Source organism: Ptychodera flava, chromosome 16 (assembly GCF_041260155.1).
Source record: "Ptychodera flava strain L36383 chromosome 16, AS_Pfla_20210202, whole genome shotgun sequence".
Classification (NCBI taxonomy): Eukaryota; Metazoa; Hemichordata; class Enteropneusta; family Ptychoderidae; genus Ptychodera; species Ptychodera flava.
This window is the reverse complement of record NC_091943.1, coordinates 16723942-16747355: the sequence shown is the minus strand read 5'-3', so window position 1 is coordinate 16747355 and position 23414 is coordinate 16723942. Positions and strand designations below refer to the sequence as shown.

Below are 23414 nucleotides of genomic sequence, written 5' to 3'. Positions count from 1 at the left end.
CAAAGCGCCACATGTAGGTAATGGCTGGAGCTTGGCGGCTTCCTTAACACACCGTTCACAGGGCTCAAAGTCCCGCTAAATCACATTCTCTGTCTCATACCGTCAAAATCGTGAAAACTAAGGGTGGAAAAAAATCAAATTTCTGAGTAATGAAGTGACAATTCTGAGTATCCAGGAAAGCTATTTTCCTGACAAAAGCAAACAGGAAGTGGCAAATGAAGAGTGCGAGCGCGGCCAGAATCCCGATTATTATTATTTTTTCGTGTTTTATTCTTGCCATGGAGAATTATACAGACCTTCTTGTCTCGCAATAATGATTTTGCCGCACGCCTTCGATTCATATATTCACCTCTGCTAAAAGGAGGTCGTGGCACAAATTAAGTCATACTTGAAAAAAAAAACTGTTTCAGGTAACAGGGATTTCAGAAACAAGGTAGTCTTTCTGTCTTTCGAAGATATTTTGGCTTGTCCGCGCTTTCTGGCTATGTCGCGAGCATTAACAGTTGTTTTGAAACGTGGGTATCGTTTGCACGCCGGCACCAAAAGCAACGACACGCTTGCTACCATGGAAATACTGGGCGCTTTGAACTTTTATCCCTAATCCCTTTAATCGAAGAAAACATTTAGTTTCGGCGCGTTTGGACTTACTAATGGTCAGCAGGCAAACTTATAGTAACCATACTTTGTGTTACTTCGTACAGGTATCGAGGGATTAGAATGACCGACTGAACGACGTAATATGATAAAAGAAGTAAATTCTGTAAGAATTAAACAAAGAACTCGGCCTTTTCACATACTGGATTTTCATTTGTCATGCAGACACATGTTCATACCAAAACTTCATTAAGAACAGCTTAACTCACTAATATATCAACATTTCTTGAAGTATAGTATTGTATGACTCTTCCAAACGCTCGGGACTGTGGAGATCGTGGTTTACCTCATTAATATATATATATATATATATATATATATATATATATATATATAATATTATATATATATATATATATATATATATATATATATAATATATATATATATATATATATATATATATAAATTAATGAGAAAAATCCCACAACTACATGTGATCGTCTCTACACTGCAAAGTTTTGGGGCTTAAATAATGACCGATGTATAGGATTTGAACCTACGTCCCCTGAATTCAGTTCGGATGCACTACCAAACGAGTTCAAGTTGGTTTGACGTGTGCCGTCCTGTTGGCCTTCCACATGGATCATTTTTTCAAGCCCCCAAAATTTGCAGTGTAGAGACGATCAGATGTAGTAGTTGTGGGATTTTTCTCATTAATTTCTACAATACATTTCCACGTTACACAACACTGGGGGAACCTGTCATATTACAATAACGTTTATATAAATTTATATATATATATATATATATATATATATATATATATATATATATATATATATATATATATATATATATTATACATACACGTACACATATATATATACATATATATATATATATATATATATATATATATGTATATATGTCTATAACAATTTTATGCGCTGTCATGAAGGCGTGAAGCTCATGATATGATAATTGTCTATACGATCCGAGGTAGGTTAATATTCTCCTTTGATAATGAGACGTCATCTTCGTATTTGCATAGTTCAACAATGATCATAAATACACTATGCACAAAATAACACTAATACGTCACGCTTCGAACATTAGATGTTATTATAACTAGGCACCCGCTCTTACCATGTTGCGATTTGCCAAAACACGTCACGTGACGAGAAAATAGAATACGTTCTTGTCGCCACTGGCTCGAAAAAAAATGTCGTCAGAGCACATTTTTCAAAGACTATTTCCCTGGTAAAATAGTCCTTAAAAAGTGTCCGGTCACGTGACTGTACGCAAAACGTAGTCTGCGGCTTTGAAGAAGCAACGGCGGGTGATCAGGGCGCGACGAGCCCCACGGATGAATGACAAGCTTCTGATCAAAACGGCAAACAGCGGTGTATTTCTGGTAACATCGGGGTGAATCGGGCGCTATAGCCCTTATGACCTGGTAATAGGTGTTCACCAATAGGCCTAAGTAGCAACAGTAGAAAATCTGGCAAGCCAGACCCATAAGCTACTTTCCAACCTACAGGCAAGTGACTAAATATTGATGCGCGCGACTAGTTTTTACTTTTCACAATGCGATTACCGCTGCAGGAGTGATGAATCAATGAGGCAATGACAGAGAAGCGATCGTAACTTCCTATCGAGAAATATTAGATAATCTAAGACGGAAACTTAATGTTTATCTTAGTCAGTCAATTCTAAAGCGGACACTGTTACATTCTGACATGCTGCTGATTTGTTTCTTCTATCTCAGCAATTCAATTACGACGGTTGAATCAACATTTCAATTTTTGAAGGATTATGGGAATGAAGCAGAGTAAACAGTTGACTGCCCCCAGTGCTTTGCTTTGTCAGTTCAGTGAGGAACAAAGCAACGATCAATAACAGATGTAAATTCAGACCATATAACATAGAGAGCTTGCGATGATAAAAACAGGGACTTTATTGCCACGCACTTTGTCACTTAAACAGCCCGCAGCAGCCGATCTTCATCTTATAATTAGATTTTTATATTCTGTTACCAATCGATTGCATACGTCTTGAAACAAGTAACCCTTCATATCGGAGTGTCGCAACTGTATAGTTAGAAAACCTACTGATTATTATGCAGCCTTCAACTCTACACGTGACAGGCCGTTCAGCCCCTGTCACGCTGCAACACCCTGTGCCGCACATTAAGTGAGGCTACCCACAACTCTCCTTGATTTGTGCATTCAGGCATTGTTTGCTGAAGGCTTCTTCAATTTTATCAGTTTCTTAACAATTTGAAACTTAGAATAAATTTCAGGATTTACTTTTAAAACTGTGTTCCAAAATTATTGATTATGTTAAAAATCAAGAGTAATAAAATAAGAAGGCGATGTTTGAAGGTGCTAAAAATTGTACACTTGCCAAGGTAAAGTTATCAACACCTAAGATGGTCTCATCATACTACCTGTCAGACATGCAAATTTCCTTTGTCATAAACATTCAAGAAAATCAATACTCTTTCTTTTGCCAACACAGACGCAACTTATTCCCTTAGTTTTCTTGAAAATATTGTGTATAGCTGTCAAAAATCTGTGTTGACAAAATTTCAAAATTGCTATCTCTTCCGCGAAAGGGGCTTATCTTCTCATTATTCACAGTGGGAAATCAGTAAACTACGATTATGAAAACTATCATGTCAGAATTTTTAAAATATGGACCAAGCAATTCTGTGTGAAGAAGAAATTTGCTTCACTTCAGTTAGTGATCTCCATGTGTACGGATCATGGAGAATTGTGGGTAGCATCACTTTCTGTGTGCCGTTGGCGATAGCTTAATTTGCAAATGCACTATTTTGTCGTGTCGTGCACATGCTGTCGTAGTCTCGAGAGGCACAAATTGGTCTTTATACTTCTCCGTTAACTTATTTGCCGTTTGCAATAACTTAATTTGCATATGCATTCAATAACTCTGTCGTGTCGTGCATGTGCGCTGTATCACCCCTATTTGTAACAATCAACCTATTTGTAACAAAATTTAATTTTCAAAAAAACTTTGCCGTATATGTTGAAATATTAATAAAATATGCATATTTGTATGTTTGAGGGCAATTTTCTTTTTTTTTCCTTGTCAAAACTCATTTTTCCGAAACTGCTTTTGTTACAAATTGGGTTGATTGTTACAAATAGGGGTGACATGTGTCAACCCTATTTGTAACAATCAACCCTATTTGTAACAAAACCTAAATCTCAAAGAAACTTGGCCGTATTTGATGAAATATTGATGAAATATATATATTAGTATGTTCGGGGGCAATTTTCTTTGTTTTCCTTGTTGAAACTCATTATTCTGAAAATGCTCGTTAGATTAAATTTCGTTGTGCAGGTTCCTAGGGATAAGAGCCCTACTCGTTAAATATAATCAAGTCGTGCAGATACATGCCAAAGGTTTGTTTACGGGCGATTTCACCATTTTCGGTCAAAATGTTAAAAATCTTGTTTTCTGACCGAAATCATACTAAACCTATATGGGGTTAACTTTTGTTACAAATTGGGTGATTGTTACAAACAGGGTTGACACGTCAACCCTATTTGTAACAATCAACCCAATTGTAACAAAAGTTAACTCAATATAGGTTTAGTATGATTTCGGTCAGAAAACAAGATTTGTAACATTTTTGACCGAAATTGGTGAAAATTGCCCCGCAACAAACCTATCTGCACAACTCGATTATATCTTACGAGTAGGCCTCTTATACTAGGCAACCTGCACAACGAAAGTTAATCTAACGAGCATTTTCGGGAAAAATGAGTTTCGACAAGGAAAAAAATAAAAATTGCCCCAAAACATCTAATATGTACATTTCATCAAAATTTCATCAAATACGGCCAAGTTTTGTAGAAAATTAGGTTTTGTTTCAAGTTGGTTAAATTTTGTTACAAATAGGGTTGATTGTTACAAATAGGGTTGACACGTCAACCCTATTTGTAACAATCAACCCATTTGTAACAAAAGTTAACCCCATATAGGTTTAGTATGATTTCGGTCAGAAAACAAGATTTGTAACATTCTTGACCGAAAATGGTGAAAATTGCCCCAAAACAAACCTTTGGCATGTATCTGCACGACTTGATTATATCTTACGAGTAGGGCTCTTATCCCTAGGAACCTGCACAACGAAATTTAATCTAACGAGCATTTTCGGAAAATGAGTTTCAACAAGGAAAAACAAGAAAATTGCCCCCGAACATACTAATATGTATTTCATCAAGATTTCATCAAATACGGCCAAGTTTCTTTGAAATTTAGGTTTTGTTACAAATAGGGTTGATTGTTACAAATAGGGTTGACACTTGTCACCCCTATTTGTAACAATCAACCCAATTTGTAACAAAAGCAGTTTCGGAAAAATGAGTTTTGACAAGGAAAAAAAGAAAATTGCCCTCAAACATACAAATATGCATATGTTATTAATATTTCAGCATATACGGCAAAGTTTTTTGAAAATTAAATTTTGTTACAAATAGGGTTGATTGTTACAAATAGGGGTGATACATGCGTCGCAATGAAAAATGAACGGCCATGCATTGGGCCAATGAATTTTGCAAGCCACCTGTTAATATAGTGCGTGCTGAAAGAGAGGATCACACGGCCAAGTGTCGTTTGATCCACAGTCAAACCACAGGGAGCAGTACGAAATCCACACATCCTTTTGATCATATCTTTATAATATCAGTGATATTTCCAACAAAGACAAGTATTTTCTATCACAGTCCCACCCGTGTGTTCCTATCAACGGCCCCGCTCCCTTTACTTAACACGCTAATTGCAACTTCTGACCATTTGACCAAATGCTGCTGTTACAAAATTGCCTAAACGCAAACTGTGTTGACCGTATAAGGAGATCTGACCTTATAAGGAGATCTGACCTTATAAGGAGATTTGACCTTATAAGGAGATCACATCAGTCGGTCAACATCTTGGATATACCAGCGACGTGAAAGAAAAAAAGGGCAGAAACAGTCTAAACCGGTGTCCCGAGGACATCCGTAAAGTAGGTGGCTGCTTATAATTTATTCTTTCTCTTACGTCAAGGGGAGGGGGGACTGCTGAATGAAGCACATGGGGGACTGTGATAGAAAATACATGTCTTTATTGAAAACATCACACATATCATTAAGATATCATTAAAAGGATGTGTGAATTTTGTACTACTCCCTGTGGCCAAAAGTTTGAGTGTTGACCTGAGAAATGCAGTGTTGTGGAAAACGTGGTATGACATGACATACTGGAAACAGCTCTCAGTCAATGTATCGATAAACGATTCTGTTCACGTTCCCCGCTTGAGGTAGTTCGCGCCTAGAAAGTGAAAGACTTACACTTTTGCACAAAATTTCCTTGAGGAATCTTTCAACAATTTTTTCTTTCAAAATCAAGAATAAAAATCGGGGGTCACCGTGCAAATTTTGGTACTAAAAGAAACAAATAACTCAAGATTTACCGATATTTAAAATTCAAAATGGCTGCCATCCCTGTGTTAACTCTAAAGAAAAAAATTAAATTTTCGAATTTCGAAAAGTTTTCTTACACCAAGAGCTTTAAAATGAATCCCCACAAGTGGTATATCAAAAAAGAATTGTAAAAGTTTTAGAGTCCTAATTTGTGTCCCCGAGGCGCGTTCTACCTTAATTCAGTCGAGAGTTTGGCAAGTCGTGTCAGGAAGCAAACGGCGACAAGACATTGGTATCATCTCTACTTGCAATGATCATAGGTATGGTTGCAAGAACTGAGGGCTCTGTAGGATTAGGCCTTAATAGGAAGTGGTAAGTTCATGTTTACAAACAAACAAACAAAACAAAACAACAAACATAAAACAAAACCAAAAAAACTGCACATACTGAAGAGGTAAGCATCGTCGCACATAATTCTCCGTGTTTTATTAATGAGGGAGGTAAAGAATAAAATTTTTCCTCGGAATCGCAGCTTCTACTGGTACTTTAGCCAATCTGAACATGTTTTTGAAATTGAACCAAATATCATACTTCGGTATTGCATTTTTTTGTGCGTTTAGGGCAGCTTGTTGTGCAATTTTTTACAGTTTTGTTGGTTTTCTTCGCGGAGAATGGCAAAAGGCTCGGTAGTTGTTCTGTCAACACTGCCTTTATATGCAGTGTCTCTATTATCGTGGACAGTTTGTGTAAAATTGTAAAATTTTAACTCCCAGGCATCACTAACACTGAAACTAATGGGAGATTTGCTGGTTCGTAGAAAGAAAATTGTAGAAAATCGCCTCTGCACCTTTGCCAAATAATCCGACGAACTACAATTTATTTTTCTCTCGGCCTGAAGCCTTGTTAGAAAGGCCACACACAGCGAGGGCCGAGCGAACGTTACGAACTGTGCAAGCGCTTGAGACATGATTCGCTTTTCGCCCGTGGGAAAGTCCTTCATAAAGGTATCTGATCATTCGGATAGGAAGTCGACGACGGAGGACCGGATGTCACGTGTGGGTGTCGCTAATGACAGTGACCTTTCAAACGCGTGATGGTACATGTGACAATCCTTCCCGTTTACGTGGCTTTCCGCGCATTTATCCAGAGACGTCTTTCCGACGTACGCTAAACTTCGCTCGCAAAACTGGATTATCATGAGATTTTGATCATAATTACGAAAAACGTGTTTGCGGAATTATGACTGGATCTAATGGTCGCTTTTTCTCAAGAGCGGCTTTAGCAAACAATTTACAGATATTTAAGACACGAACAGAACTTTTCGAATTATTTTCGAATTATTTTTAATAACTGTGCCTTGTGAAGACATGAAACAAAAAAATAATCCTACATTAAATGTTTGATTATTTTCCCCTTTTTAAGTAGAGATTCAAGAGGGCAATTTTTATGATAATTGACGCTACCATTAGTTAAAAACGCAGTAAATGTTTATGAGCTGCCGGATTCAAAGAAGTACTGGAATAAGAGCAATACATAAGCAAGTATTATTTTCCGATAAATCTTCACGGGCTACCGAGGTGACAGAAGAATATTTCCTTAACGGTAAAATGCCATTATCACAGAGAAAAATAATGTGAGTTTGCAGTAATCGGATCTAGCCTAGTTCGCTGCCCGCAAACCAAAAGTCTCAGTTCTCTTCTTTGTCGCCTGCAAACAGCGCGAGGTACGATAAGTTCGACATCAAGCGTGATTTTGATGACGCCATGCAATCCGAAAGTATGGCTACTTCCAATCTAGCATGGGCGTGGTTTGCATTCTGCGAAACATTTAGTCACTTTCTGTTAACTGTCAGTACGTGGCTCAATCAAATTGAGACACGGATTTTCAATTTTCTTGTATGTCTTGTGAAATTCATGTAATGTTTACAATATGCTTGCCAATTTATAGTCCCTTTTTCGGTCTACCTATTTTGGAATGACGCGTGTCTCTGTTTCAAGGCCACTGAACACAATTAGCTAAGCGTTAAAACGTTTTCTTTTGGATGTTTAAACACCACGGGCATCAATCGAAGGTAACCCTTGTCTCAATTATCGGCGGATCGTGACTATGGATCAACATACACGTACGGCTGTAAACATCGTCCGTGCGTTTCACAAAATATTCCAAACGTGGAGCGGGGAAAAGCACACTCTTTTCAGAACATTGGACATCACCAAATGGTAACCGCGTCAAAATGGGCATCTTTCTATTATAATTAATAAAATAAGTTATACCAAATGTGAAAAATTGACAAATTCACCTCTGTATATTGGACACTTTAAATTAAAGATTCTTTGGAAACTATGGTGTTCATGGCGGTATTTTTTAGCATAGGCTTTATTGCGCATGCGGAAGAGTCATAATTGCATGCAGTCGAATGTGTAAATGCGATGTTATCTGGAAAGGTCAATTCAATCTCTGATGAGTCGATTTTCTGCTTTCACAGCTTATCGTTGAAGAAAACATCTTATTTTTAGTTGCGGTTGAATCACGTTGCCCAACTTGAAACATAATTATACAACATGCACTACTTCAAATTAACTACGATTTGATGTTAACAGCGGAGTCGAGAGAGAAAATCCAGTAAAATGTAGAGTTACGTAGTTTCTGACGCTTTCAGCTACGTGCCTGCTGCATTTCTGGTTGAGGCTGTTAACCGCCGTTGAGGGCACCCTTCGAGATAAGCCAACATAGATATCTTTTGGGCATTATACGACCCTCGCAACTCAAATTAAACATCGGGGAATATCACCTTTCGGCCAGGTTTTCTCATTTTATGCCATCGTCCGCTCAGTCCGTCTCAGTATCAGTACCGAAAATGTCGACAAACTCTGGTTTGGTTTGATCGTCTTAAAACCATTTACACTATCACAAAGACCTGTGTTGTGGCTACATATTTTTGTAAACATGACTGTAACCAACTGACCTTATCATTGTAAAGTATGTTCTCGCTATGTCCCCGCGGCTTTATTCGTACAATTTTCCCTAATACGTTTTTATCGTCAACCCAAATTGACAACTAATACGTCAGAACGTATCCAGTGAAGCGCGCAATAAAAACAGAAATTGAGACAATTACGAGTTTTTGTCGATGCCATATATCTTCAACTTACATTGAGTTGGATGATGAATGAATGTTAGGAATTTATGACATCTAGGGTTCACGTAGGGGGCGCTCTCAACCCATACCATTTATACATTACGGTAGCTTTATTTCCAAATAAAAGATAAGTTTGGTCCCCCGGCCGGTGTGGTGCATCTTGCAGGAGAACATGCCAGCAAGTTTCCAAATGTGTCGTCAGGAGAAAATCATCATCAAAAGGCAACCAGTGGCCATTAATCTCAACTCTGTTTTCCAGAGATTCCAAATTGTTTCCTTGTTAAATCCCTTACTGCGATAAATGCGATCGCTTTGATTGTCCTTCGCTGAAATTAGAGGAACGCGCGCATGCTTAAGCACCGTCTCCCAATGATGGACTCTCCAGGTGCCGTAAAAGAGTATGTTTTCTTGCGGCGACGACTGGCCTCGGTCGTTGAGTGAGCTTGATTGGCTTTTGAAAATACAGCCAAATTATAAAGGAGATGAAGTGTCTTCGGTCTGCATCGCAGTGTAATTGAGGAAGGAAGACAAAAAGCGGGAGTCGATAATAAATGTTAAAGGTCAACAAACTTTACTCGAGGCGCGAGTTTTGAATGAATGCAGTAGATGAAGGCTTATATTCTGATAGGAATACATTCTTCCAGCGGATGTGCTCATTGTCTTTCTTATGTCAGGGGGTTTGGATTTCAGGCTACTGGTGTGTAAATTACAAAAAAGTTTCCGCTAACTCTCTGATAACTCAATATCACCTCTTATATCTCCAGCTTGGGCAAATCCTCAGCTAAGAATAAACAATTAGACTATGCACTTGTTTACGAATGATGAACGCTTTTGTTGATGTTCAACACGACATCACAAAAACAGTAGAGCCTGATAAAATTTTCTGTCGAACGAGACCGTATGTGACAACGCAGAGCTAAAGTGTTTGAAGGACATTTTATCGTTAAGGTCTGCAAATAAAATGACCTTCTAACCTCATTATGTATGCATATTCTGAAAGCCTAGAGATATTGTGAATGGCGTGATGTGTATTTTGCAATTGATTTTTACATTAGGGTCATATCACAGCAAATTCAAATAACCTCTTGAAATCGTTTTTTTCCTTTTCCCTGTACAAATGTTGCAGTGTTTCCGGTTGAATTTGTGTGACTAGAAGTCGTTGCATCAATCTTGCAAACAGTGTCTGCAGTTTTGCTTGAGGCTCCAGATCATTTTCTATGGAGCGATAATTTTGTCGGATGATGATGATGATGATGATTGAGCCATGGTCTAACACCTTCAAGAATCCCTAGCGAGAAACTAGCGCAGATATAAGAGGTCTGAGATACACTATTCGAGTTCATTATATTGGAAATCGTTGGTGCTAATTTCGACCGGAGAAAGTAAAACAGACATTGTTAGACCATGGCTCACCAACTGATTGTCACGTGATCGTTATTTACCGACAATGATTACAGCATAGATTTTTGCCAATATCTAGGCTTTGAAAAATGTATACTTTAATGGGGTTACGAGTACAGTATTTAACAGTGAAATTATTGTTTGGCAGGGCAAAAAGCTTGTCCCGTACTCTAAACGCGATACTGTACGAGACCTCGCAGGGTCGATATGTTTGCAGGACGATTTATCGTTCATGCTAACGCGAGAATGTACGGGATCTTGCATGGATTTTGTGTTTGACGGATTTTCTGGTTTGGATTTTTTTTCTGTCTACAGGATAAAATGTGGGTCATGTACAGTGTTAAAGATTTCACAAGAGTGACTTATTACGGATGAACTAAATCGACAAACCACTTTTATAATTGACTGGCTTCACATGACTCCCAAACGATCGGTCAATTTCAACATCTACGGCTGGCGACATCTTGCGAGAAGCGAAAACAATGACCACCAGAGAGAGAGAGAGAGAGTGACGAACGCCAAAGTGAAGTGCCGAGATATGTCGCCAGAGTTTGCGAATACAGTTCGCTGCAACTGCCTTGCGAGACATAGCATTTGCCACAATTCAACAAAAGTTATAATAGAGAGTGATTCAAGTCAAAGTACCTTATTTTGCATAAGCATTTCACGAAATTTGCCAAAAGTTCTTATTATAAATATGGTTTGGAAAGTTAAAAGATATCTTGTCATTGTAAATTTGCGAATATACATGTATGACAGTCAAGATATGCTGGCCATTTTCACTTATCAAACGCCAGTACCACTATACAACTTTTTTGTCAGTTCCCTCTTTCAATCCTAAACCCCGAGAGAATACCAGTGATATAGTACAATGAGTACAGTCAGCGAAAACCCTGTGAGGTAAAACGCGCCTCAAAAGACTTAAACTTTTGCTCAAACTTTCCTCAATGAACCCGTCGACTATTCTCTTTCTTAAATCAAGAATAAAAATTAGGTACCACTAAGCAAAGTTTGGTACTAGAGAAACAAATACCTAAGATTTACCGATATTTGATATTCAAAATGGCCACTTTCCCCGTGTTAACTCTATGGGGGTAAATAAAAATTTCGAATTTCGATTATCGAAAAACTAAGATTGTGAAACATGTTCTTACTCAAAGAGCTTTAAAATGAGCCCCTTCAAGTGGTAGATCAGAAAAGAATTGTAAAAATATTGAGTGTCAGAATATCTGTCCCCGAGGCGCATCTTACCTTAACATGGTATATATTCTTCCCCTATCATTGTGAAGCTATTGTGAACATGAGTATTGAGATGTGACAGATACTACATCTTTCGTAATTTCCTCAAACATAAAGCACTGACGCCTGATAGTGCCATTATACTCCTATAATGGCGTACAGCCGATAGTGTGCATTTTAATTAGTTTTCGTCCATATATTTCAATTATTTCAATTTCACATTTTATATGGAAAGCTTTGGGTTAAAACATTATCTGAAAATTTCATCAAATCTGGTGGTGGTATTTTAGGATATGATCAAAAACACTATTTCGCATTGATCTTATCTTTTAAAATGATGTTCTCTGTGGCATTGATGTATGTTTCATTGTGGTCTGCTACTCATAATATGTAAACGTGCTGGATGAAAAACGTATATCCCCCCCAAAATTATTCACAAGAAGAGAAGTTTCCTTTTTTGGTCATTGAATATGCACATGTAGTTAGGGTAGTATGCGCCTTGACATCGGAACATTTGAACGTTTGCTCAAACTTTCCTCCAGGAAATTCCAACCAGTCTCTTTCAGAATCACGTATAAATATCGGCAGTCGTATGTAAACAAACTACCGATATTTGAAATTCAAAATGGCCGCCAGTCCTGTGTTATCGCCATTGGGAAACGGTTAATTTTCAATTTTCACAAAAATCAGCGAGTGGAAAGTTTACGGACTCAACGCGCTTCAAAATAAGTGGTAGATCAAAAATTACTTGGAAGGCTTGGGAGTCCGAATATCTGTTCCAGAGGCGCTTTCTACCTTAGCAATATTCTCATGAATGCCCTTTCACTTTCACATCCTCGGACCGTCTTCAAGCCCCGCAGTCTGTGCCTAATCATATTTGCCATCAACTGGACCAAGAAAATGGCGAACATATCCATTAAGTCAGTGAATTAAGGTAAGTGAACAATATCTTACCTCATTCTGTCCAAGTCTATGTTCATGCATGATATGGAACTCCAGGTATAGATGTTTCAGAAATTCCTGCCCAACACTGAACACTAGTGCTTCGTTGAAGACTGGATTGAGTGTGTGGTGTTTGGTGGACGTCTTCTTTTTCTTCAGGCGTTTTCCCGCGTAAAATATTGCAACTTTAACATATGGATCTGCCGGAATACATAAACATGAAATTTTGAGCAAATTAGCCTTTAAGCTTCATAAAATATACCAAAGTCATTTTTTGCCAAAAGTTTGCTAAAAACTGTAGCGAATGAAAAGAGATGTCCAGTTGCTCCAAAATTACATGTATACAAGAAATTACAGAAAAATTCATAAAAATTAATAATGCTGCAATAAAATTTTAAGGAAAAAATACAGTACTCAAGGGTTAAAAGTTCTTTTTTGACGGTGTGAATCATTGTCTTTTATCCCAGGCCTGTCTTTTCACCAAAGTAACGTATGTACATTGTACATGTACCTGTTTCAAGGTTCAGCTTTAAGTTTTAGTAGCTGCATCTTTTCGCTGTATTTTCATGATTTCTGTTTCAGACTAGAATTTTATAATTATTTAGAGATATTTGATTGTTACTACACTTGTACAAGAAAAGGTATAAGTGGATTTGAATATAGAAATGATATTGTCGGGGTGGGCCTAAAACTATGGCTGCCGATGGAAAGCTTTACGTACATGATAGAAATGTGATATTGTCGCCGCGCGACAAAAATACAAATTTAATCTTATAACCTGACCCCGTTGTGTTCATTCACCAAAACTGCACTAAATTTGATTCGTCTAACGAAAACACGATTGGAACTAATTTGGGATAATTGGATGGTGAAGTAATGCCGATTTAGTCTACAAATGTAATCTCATCTGCTTTTCTTTTTACATTACACACGTTGTTTTTATGAGTAATTTGTAATATTGGAACATTCAGCTATACGGCACCTAACACTTTTGAGAAATTTGAAAAGTATGAAAATCCAACTATCCCAAATTAATTCCAATCGTGTTCGAACGTTTTATTGTGACGGCGCTCTGTTAGTTAATAGATCCTGGTGCTCCAGAGTCCATGGTTTGTTATCGTATGCAGTGATGGATGCGCTGTTCAAATGGCGGGTAAAATTTTGAATTTGCATAATGCTTCACTATGGACAGGATTGTACAAAACATATTGCTGAAAAGGTATTAAGAAGTAATGTGATAATATCGTGTAAAGGGTGAAAAGTTCATAAAAATGGGTATCACTGGGGATTACTGAAAAATGGAAAAAATCACGCTAAAAAAGAATATTTTTTAACAAAAATGGGAAAATTTGCCTCGAATGCAAATATGCAAACTGCAACACAATTTGAACAAACCTGACTAAAGTCATCAAAAGGAACATGCATACCAAGTTTCAGGACAATCGGATATTGTCAAGTACTTTCAGAGAAGATTTTTTGACAATCGCGGGAAAAATCCCCCTCCCCATGCATATGATATTTCACCCAAATTTGAACACGACGGTTGAACTAACATCACCCGAAGGAACCCGCATTCGAAGTTTCAACCTAGTCTGGTCTGACACTGACATATTTATTTCAACAAAATCACATATCCACCCTTGGATACACCTATACACCAAATACTAAAATGGCAGGACCTTTGGTTCTCAAAATTTTTCAATGCTGTGGACGGACATACACACCAACACACAAACATACATAGTATACAGACATACAGACCTGTCAGTTGACCATATATACCAAATGAAACTTCAGCATTAAAAGGCGAGAGCTATATTAGAATGAAATTTGATGGTTTTCCAAACACATGAAACAGTCTCAAATTTGAGACATCAAAACCGTTCAGACATTGTTATATTAATCTACAATGCTTTTGATACTCTTGTCGCTTGTTTTCGTCACAGTCCGACCTTGCAATACTCTGAAAGATGCTTCACTGTATACTGAAACATTAGGAGAGGTTGGATTATCTCCCGGACTGGACTGTCGTGCCACTCGACCTACGTTGTTTTCCACTTACCATCAATTTTGACCTTCAAAAAGCGTCCTATCATAGTTTGAGTAAGATACTTTGTAGGACGATGGCGAGCTCACACTCTCGGGTATTAGCCATGATATACTCATAACTTCTTACCCTTGAGCCCAATACCATTTCCTACGGACGTAAATCCCTCAGATCGTACCGTGATCATGGGCCCTCTAAGTTTCATGTTATTTACACCAGCCTTCCCTTGGACGGGGAAGCTCCCTAGCTTGCCTCTGCCAAGCCACTCGTCAGTTTTCTTGTCAATATTCGAGTACATTTGAAACAATATCCCTACAATATTCTCTTGGGACTTTGATGCGACCTAAGGTAATCGGATTTTATATTCAACATCGAATACGGTGTCTCGAAACTGTAAAGTCAGACTAATGGTTGCCGCCTTACACCAATTATTGTTATTGTGAGTGATTATATATATATATATATATATATATATATATATATATATATATATATATAAACAATATCCCTACAATATTCTCTTGATGTTCTCATAGATGTCCTCATGGGACACACACACACACATATATATATATATATTTATATATATATGTAGTACACACATACATACATACATACATACATACATACATACATACATACATATATACATATATACATACATACATACATACATACATACATACATACATACATACATACCTCAACTAAAATGTTCACATGTTGCTGTCTATTCACTTGTTCACACGTTTATCTTCAGGTCTCGTACGCGCGATATGCCGAAGGCTCTTATTTTCCGTATATCGTATTGATGCATTTAAATAGCATCAGTGCATTTAACCTACCTATATAAATAGTTTTGAACAGGATAAGTGTATATCGCTCAAGATTGCTGGAGAGATAGTTGGTTTGCCTGGCCTTGCCGGTATAATAGCAAAACTCTCGTCGAGTTTGAAGCCTCCCAGTTCAGACGAGACCGACAATGAGTTTAGCCTTGCGTGAAAAGCTCGCCAATATAACAATGGGAATATAAATCTACATAAAATATCACATCATGTGATAGCGAAACTTTAATCAATTTTTGACCTATCGGCAACTCTTCTTAGTAATAACGATGCTTACATATTTAATGTAATTTTCGTCTCGTTGCTATAGCGCCGTGAAACCCTTGAGAGTTCCCTATTATTTTAAAGCTATACAGTTGGGGGGTGTAAATATAAATATGAATATTACAGTTAAAAGACGTGAAACTGAGCATACATATATATATATATATATATATATATATATATATATATATATATATATATATATATATATATATATATATATATATATATATTTTGAAGAAGGGGAAGCAGTTTTTGCAACCCGGTTATATAATTGCACTGCTAACTGCCTCACACCAGAATTGGTCACGCCACCTAAGAAACAAGTATGACTGCACAGATTTCGTGTATACCTATCAGCGCAAGGATGACAAGCATGCTGTCACTCGGATCAACCAGGCACTTGTAACATGACAACCCTTTCAATATTTCCGTTCGAAACACCCTTATTGTGGCGAATGAACGAAATTCTATGAAAACAATTACTTCTGAAAAATCAGATGACGTTTTCGATATGGTTTTGCAGAGGTGTATTTTTATCTTCTTTTTTGAAATAAAATTCAAGTTCTTTAGAGAAATCAAGCAGATGCGATTTCCTTCGTTCAATTGGTTATCTATTAACGGCTGTATCCCAATGCTAGAGGTAAGGCTATATCCATGGCAACGTTTGTCATGTTTATTTTATATTGATTTGCATTTGGCAAAGATCCAATTTAAATTCTGTACACATTTTTTCTCAGTCGCTGACTGTATTACCCCCTTTGGGAAAGAAAGAATCTTTGACTTAAAAAACTAAATGAGAGCTGCATAATCAGGTATTGTCTCTTAGTTTGCATTCATAGCCAGAAAGAAAAATAAAATATTGGGATGCAAATGGGGGGGGGGGGGGTGCAAAAGTCAACGTCAATGGCAAGCGTACAGAAAGGAGTTACCAGGCAACATCGGTGACTTACCTGAGGTCATCTTCTTCTCGTCAGCCGGCCTCAGGTTTCGAGCTTTGAGAATGACGACGGTGAGGCGTTCCGCACTTGGGAGGTAAGCCAACGAGAACATGACGTCACCGAGATCGGGTCTCTTGGGAATCTGGAGAATACCCATGACACAGTACACGTAAATCACAAAAAAAATGTACCCAGAATTTACAAGTAAACGCCATTATATCATATTATATACATCACTCCCCCTCTAATGGTTTTAAAGTTGACCGATAACGATGACGGTATATTAGGTCTGTCACGTCGTCTTTCCCTAAGTGGTTTCCTTGGCCATAAATCATCTGTTTAGACCACATTCCATATTCAATCAAACATCGGCACTTGAAACGGATGGCGGCGAAAAAAGAGAGCTCGAGATAAAAGGCGCTGATTATCTCAGTGACTATCTGGTGTGAGAGATTCGCGTTCAAGCGCGTAAATTTTCAACTACACAGTGATTTGGACCTGAGGGTAGAACTTCGACGCTATAAACAACCCTCACCAAACTGCTATGGTTCTGGAGAGAGTTCTGAAAACATACTACCCAGCTGCTATGTTATCTGATTGACTTGCGTGCCGCTTTTAATGAATGTACGATATATTTGAGCAAAACACGGTGTTCGAAGAAAAGTCGAGGTCATTCTTTTTTCGTCGTTATTACATCCAAAACCAGCACTATATATAAGTTTGCGAGGAATTTTTCACGTACTTCAATAAACGAGGAATTGCAAGGTACTTATTAATTAATTACTTACTGTATATATATTATATATATATATATATATATATATATATATATATATATATATAATATATATATAAATATATATAATATATATATATAATATTATATATAGATATATATATATATATAGATATATATATATATAACCAGCACTCTATACAAGTTTGCGAGGAATATTTCACGTACTTTAATAAACGAGGAATTGCAAGGTACTTATTAATTAATTAATTACTGTATATATATATATATATATATATATATATATATATATATATATATATATATATATTATATATATTATATCAGCACATCATATAAGTTTGCGAGGAATATTTCACGTACTTTAATAAACGAGGAATTGCAAGGTACTTATTAATTAATTAATTAATCACTGTATATATATAAATATATATATATATATATATATATATATATATATATATATGTATATACGTTATATACGGTAATAAGTATCTTATATATCCCTTATATAAGGTAATAAGTATAAATATACGTTATATATGGTCGTAAGTGCCTTATATATATATATATATATATATATATATATATATATATATATATATATATATATATATTTTTTTATATAGATATATAATATATATATATATAATATATATAGATATTATATATATACAAACTGAGTTGATCAGGTAATCTAAAATATTAAATTCCACATACAAATTTGTTCGTAAGGCTGCAGAGCCGCCTACACTCATGGGTGGCTGTGATCGACAGTCGATCACAGCCACCCGATGAGTGTAGGCGGCTCTGCAGCCTATACGAAACAAATTTGTAATATGTATATATATTTTGCATTACGGATTTGAAAATTATAAATTAAACGATCAATGTTTTCTGTTCTATAAATAAGCGTGACTTTCTAACGATCTGTAACAATTACAGAATTGATGTCCCTGCTTTCTTTGCAATGCTTGCACATTGTATCTTTCTTTCCTTTCTTTGTTAGATTGGCTGCTTCGGGCGAAGAATGCGATTTACGAAGATTGTTATTCAACTTACTTTTCACGACATGTGAATACAGGATTACGAAAAATGAATCTTTACTGTTTTAATCGAGTTAATGTAAACTGGCTAATAGGCTTGTACCTACATAAATAAATGGGGACACATACAAATACATAGATACATAGATACATACAAACATACATACAAACATACATACATACATACATACATACATACATACATACATACATACATACATACATACATACATACATACAATGTACATACATACAGTTTGTTTCAGCCATGCATAAGCTTATATAAAGCTAGACGTAAGTCAGACAGACAGACACTCGGTAAGGTTAGATGCGAGTTTTCCCATAAGGAAGTGATGTTTGGAAAGCTCTCCGAGATTTATACACAGGTAACGTAGCCGTGGCATACAATGGGCATCGAATACAAACAAGTGTGTCGGAATTCCCAACACGTACGTGGCCGACATCTAGTACAATTACTCTACTTTACGACAGCGATAGTTCCGATGTTTAGAAATATTTCATGACAATTTTATGCACTGTTAGTTTCATGAAATTTTGTTCGGCGGGTTTTTTTCTTCCAGCCCTACTGGCGACGATTAGCTAGTAGGTTAAGAACAGCTTGTAAACGGTGCAGTTTCGAATAGGTGCTGGGCGCATCCCGGATGTCTCTTTTGAAGATTATGAGCATTTTTTTAGAAGCATTGTTTGCATTCAGTTCTTGGTTTAATCTTCGACCTTGTGCATGTGTTATTGAAAAATGAAAGAACACACTTGTCTGTGGAAAGAGGTTTGCACATACGCAAACGAAAAAGCAGAATTTGGAATAATATACTAATGTCCTGCAAAAATCACTATTTTTGTAACATGCATGCCATATTTGACAACTTCATTGTTACTGTTGAATGAAATGTAGTTGTTCATTTAAAAATATTTAAAGAAACAATTTTTTTTTATTGCTCTTTCTTCAAATAACTCTGCAAGGTAAGAGCACGGTCGGACCATGATAAGAGTAACGTACGTGTATAAGAATAAAAGGTAAATTAAGGATATACGTTTTTCTCAAAAATTCTGAATATTACGTTTGATTCCGTTGTAGAACCGCTCAAAACACGTTTTGTTCTAAAATTATGCTTCTCTCTCTCTCTCTCTCTCTCTCTCTCTCTCTGATCAGACTTATCGGTATGATTGACAAGCGCAATTACAATAATAAATAAAAAAATAAATAAAGAAATACATAAAAAATAAATAAATAAATAAAAATAAGTAAATTAATAAAGACGGAATGAAAGAACTAATAAACAATCACTTATTCAATAACTGAGTAAATAAATAAACAGTATACTTACTATCGATATACATGTATTATACATATTGTTATATATTATATATATATATATATATATATATATATATATATATATATATATATATATATATATCATAAGTTTAATATCTTGCAATATTCAGACTGTTCTGACGAACCCTTATCCGTCTTAAAATGCAAGATGCCTGAAATCTATATAACAGATACTACTTATTTTGTACTTGATGTAATTCATGGTTACATGTATGTTTGTAACGCTTTGCTTTGCCATAGAGCGTATTAATCATTCTTTGTTACACACACAAATACATAGATACATAGATATATACATACTATAGATACATACATACATACACAAATACATACATACATACACACATACATACATACATACATACATACATACATACATACATACATACATACATACATACATACATACATTACATTTTCGTGTCATATTGGCAATGCATAACAGGTCAGTCAGAACAGTATGAGTATATTCTGTCATGAACATATTAACTTTAATAAGTATTTAGTTTTGAATTACAAAGCGTTGTATATTAACCAATATGTAAACAGTTACGCAACACAGCAATCGAGCTGTTAAGAATAAGTGGTTGTCGCATTATATGGGCAGATAAATGAGACCGTTTTTCATCAAGATACGGACTCAGAGGTCTGGCATGAAAGGGTCGACAATCACGTTTCCCTGTCACGTGACCGAGCAGCTTGACGCTAGAGTTAACGACTCCGTCATGGATAATGATGATGAAGAATTGCACTGTTAGTGAACCAGGTCAATTATCGTGAGCCGTTTATGGTCATGTAGATTTCATGGGGATATCCTAAAGGTCGGGGGTACATTTAGCACATGTTTGAAAAATCACCGAAGATCAGGAGGGTCTTTTAGCAGGCACTGCAACACCATCAAAGGTCAGGGAATATTTTCGATCATGGACCCTCCAGGGTATATAATTAGATCATGCAGGGATTTACGAGGTCTGATAGGAAAGGATACTGATCGAAACCATAAAATCATAATACTAGTATTCCTGTAGAATCATTTTCTTATTTTTTTCATTCCTTGATGGGCGTCATCTCTTATTTGCGAAATAGGTGTACAATTATTTGGCGTAGATTTCATGGGGATATCCCTAAACGTCAGGGGTACATTTAGCACATGATTGAAAAATCACCGAAGATCAGGAGGGTCTTTTAGCAGGCACACACACACACGTATATATATATATATATATATATATATATATATATATATATATATATATATATATATATATATATATATATATATATATATATATATATATATATATATATATATATATATATAAGGGTTGCTGGAGAAACGATTTTACAATTTCACCTCTACAACGTTGTTTCGCGAGACTCACTCGTCAGGAGACTAGACTGGCGTGAATCTACATGGGGGACACATCACTGATTACGCAGATTGCAGAATGTTGGTTGAGATTGACAGTTGTTGCATAACAATATATTGCTGTTTGAATATTCATTTCCAAGGAGAGGAGTGATTTACGTAGCAGGATGCATTTGGAAGTTCATTCCTTTTGTTGAGCGTGGAACATTCTGGATGGCGGATGATAATAAATTTCTCTGTTAAACAAAGGTTGCACTGTATATATATATATATATATATATATATATATATATATATATATATATATATATATATATATATATATAATATAGAGAGAGAGAGAGAGAGAGAGAGAGAGAGAGAGAGAGAGAGAGAGAGAGAGAGAGAGAGAGAGCGCTCTTATTCTGACATTGAAGACACCGTTCATTCCTGTTCGTAATATTGTGATATTGTGATGAATGGTGATTGTTATTGAGAACAAAGCTTTCATAATACAACATGAGACTATTAACCCTTTAATCACCGTGGTTTGGCCTAGAACTAATCGGGCGTTGCAACTGGTAAATTTCATCAATTTCGCAAAATCATCACAAAGCATGATTTGAAGGGTAATATACCGATTTTACTTATTTTGACCTTGACCTAAAACTTGGAGGGGAAAGTAGAGGTGTTCGTAACTGCCCTTCCACTGCACCGGCATACACGGAAAATGTGCCCTCCCACTGAATTTTGATGCCCATTGCCCTCCAGTATCTATGGTCTGCCCGCTCCCGACTCCCCACAACAATTCAAGCTCCCCACTGCCTTCTCCCCACTACTGAAATTCCCCATTGCTCCCTAGATGCCCACTAGGCAACCCAGATCAACGCAAAACCGTGCAAGCAGCTAGCAGTATACCTTGGAACATTGCTTCCCTCTAAGTTAAGCGCTTAATCTCCCCTCAAGTTCTATCAAGCACGACTCTCCTCTCCCTCTACGTCTTTTCCGGTACCCACTGTCAAGAATTTTCTCCCGGCACACTGAAAATAATGAAATGTCTTCCCCGCCCACAGTAAATGTCGACTTTTTCTCCCCGCCCGGCGCCCGCTGATTACTTTTGAAATTTGCCCGCCCGCTGAAAAACTGTGCAAGAACACCTTTATGCACGCACAGCTTATAGTTGGCGGCACCTGACTTATCGTTATCACTGGTGTTGTGGGTCTCTTTACTTGGAGCTGGGGATGAACAGGTTCAAGCCCAGATCATCTACAAATGTGAACTGGCTGCTTGTCCAGACGCATCGCTGTATGTCCTGTCTGATGGGAAGATCACCTACTCAGCTATAAAGACGACATAATGCAATTTTGCCCGGGAAAACGGAGTGGCTTTCCCGGTGTGTAATTAATTATAACTGGGCTCCCTCAACACGGAAACTGTCAGGTCGAGTCTGTCAAAGTCTTACAGCTAAGCACATTTATGTCATCCCGTGTGAAACCAAAGAAGAGCGCTGGCAAATAGGGCGATCTGAGATCGAATCTGTACAATGAGATAAGAGAGCGGGACAAGGGGATATAGGACGATCAAGCAACATATAAATACGTCAGTTCAGGATGGTTAACACAAAACCAACGACCCTTTTGAAATGACCTCAATTTTCAAAACTGAAGCCAATATGAGCTGCGCGTATCATTCGGTTTATTGAGAGAGAGAGAGAGAGAGAGAGAGAGAGAGAGAGAGAGAGAGAGAGAGAGAGCGCGAATAAATTTGCACATTTTGTTCAAATATTTTTCAATGTCGGTTTGTTTTGAACACGATTGGAACTAATTTGGGATAATTTGATAGTGAAGTAATATGGGTTTAATCTGCAAATGTAAGCTCATCTGCTTTTCTTGCTAAGCAACACACTTGTTTTTATGAGTAATTTGTAATATTGTAACATCCAGCTGTAGGGCACTCAACGCTTTTGAGAAATTTGAATAAGTGTAAGATCGAATTATTCTAAATTAGTTTCAATCGTGCCTCTGAATACTGCACGAAGAGTAGCTGAGCATTTCCCAGT

General features: G+C 36.7%; 1 protein-coding gene across 1 annotated transcript in view; it reads right to left on the bottom strand.

Annotated features, from left to right (window-relative positions):
* The window catches only part of LOC139114164 (synaptotagmin-1-like), an 82569-nt gene that overhangs the window by 3825 nt on the left and 55330 nt on the right, over positions 1 to 23414 (bottom strand). The window contains exons 6-7 of the mRNA XM_070675729.1: positions 16860 to 16989; positions 12763 to 12950 (exon numbers count right to left, since the gene is read on the bottom strand). Of these exons, the coding sequence (XP_070531830.1) occupies positions 12763 to 12950; positions 16860 to 16989 (318 nt within the window). The remainder of the gene's footprint in view (positions 1 to 12762; positions 12951 to 16859; positions 16990 to 23414) is intronic.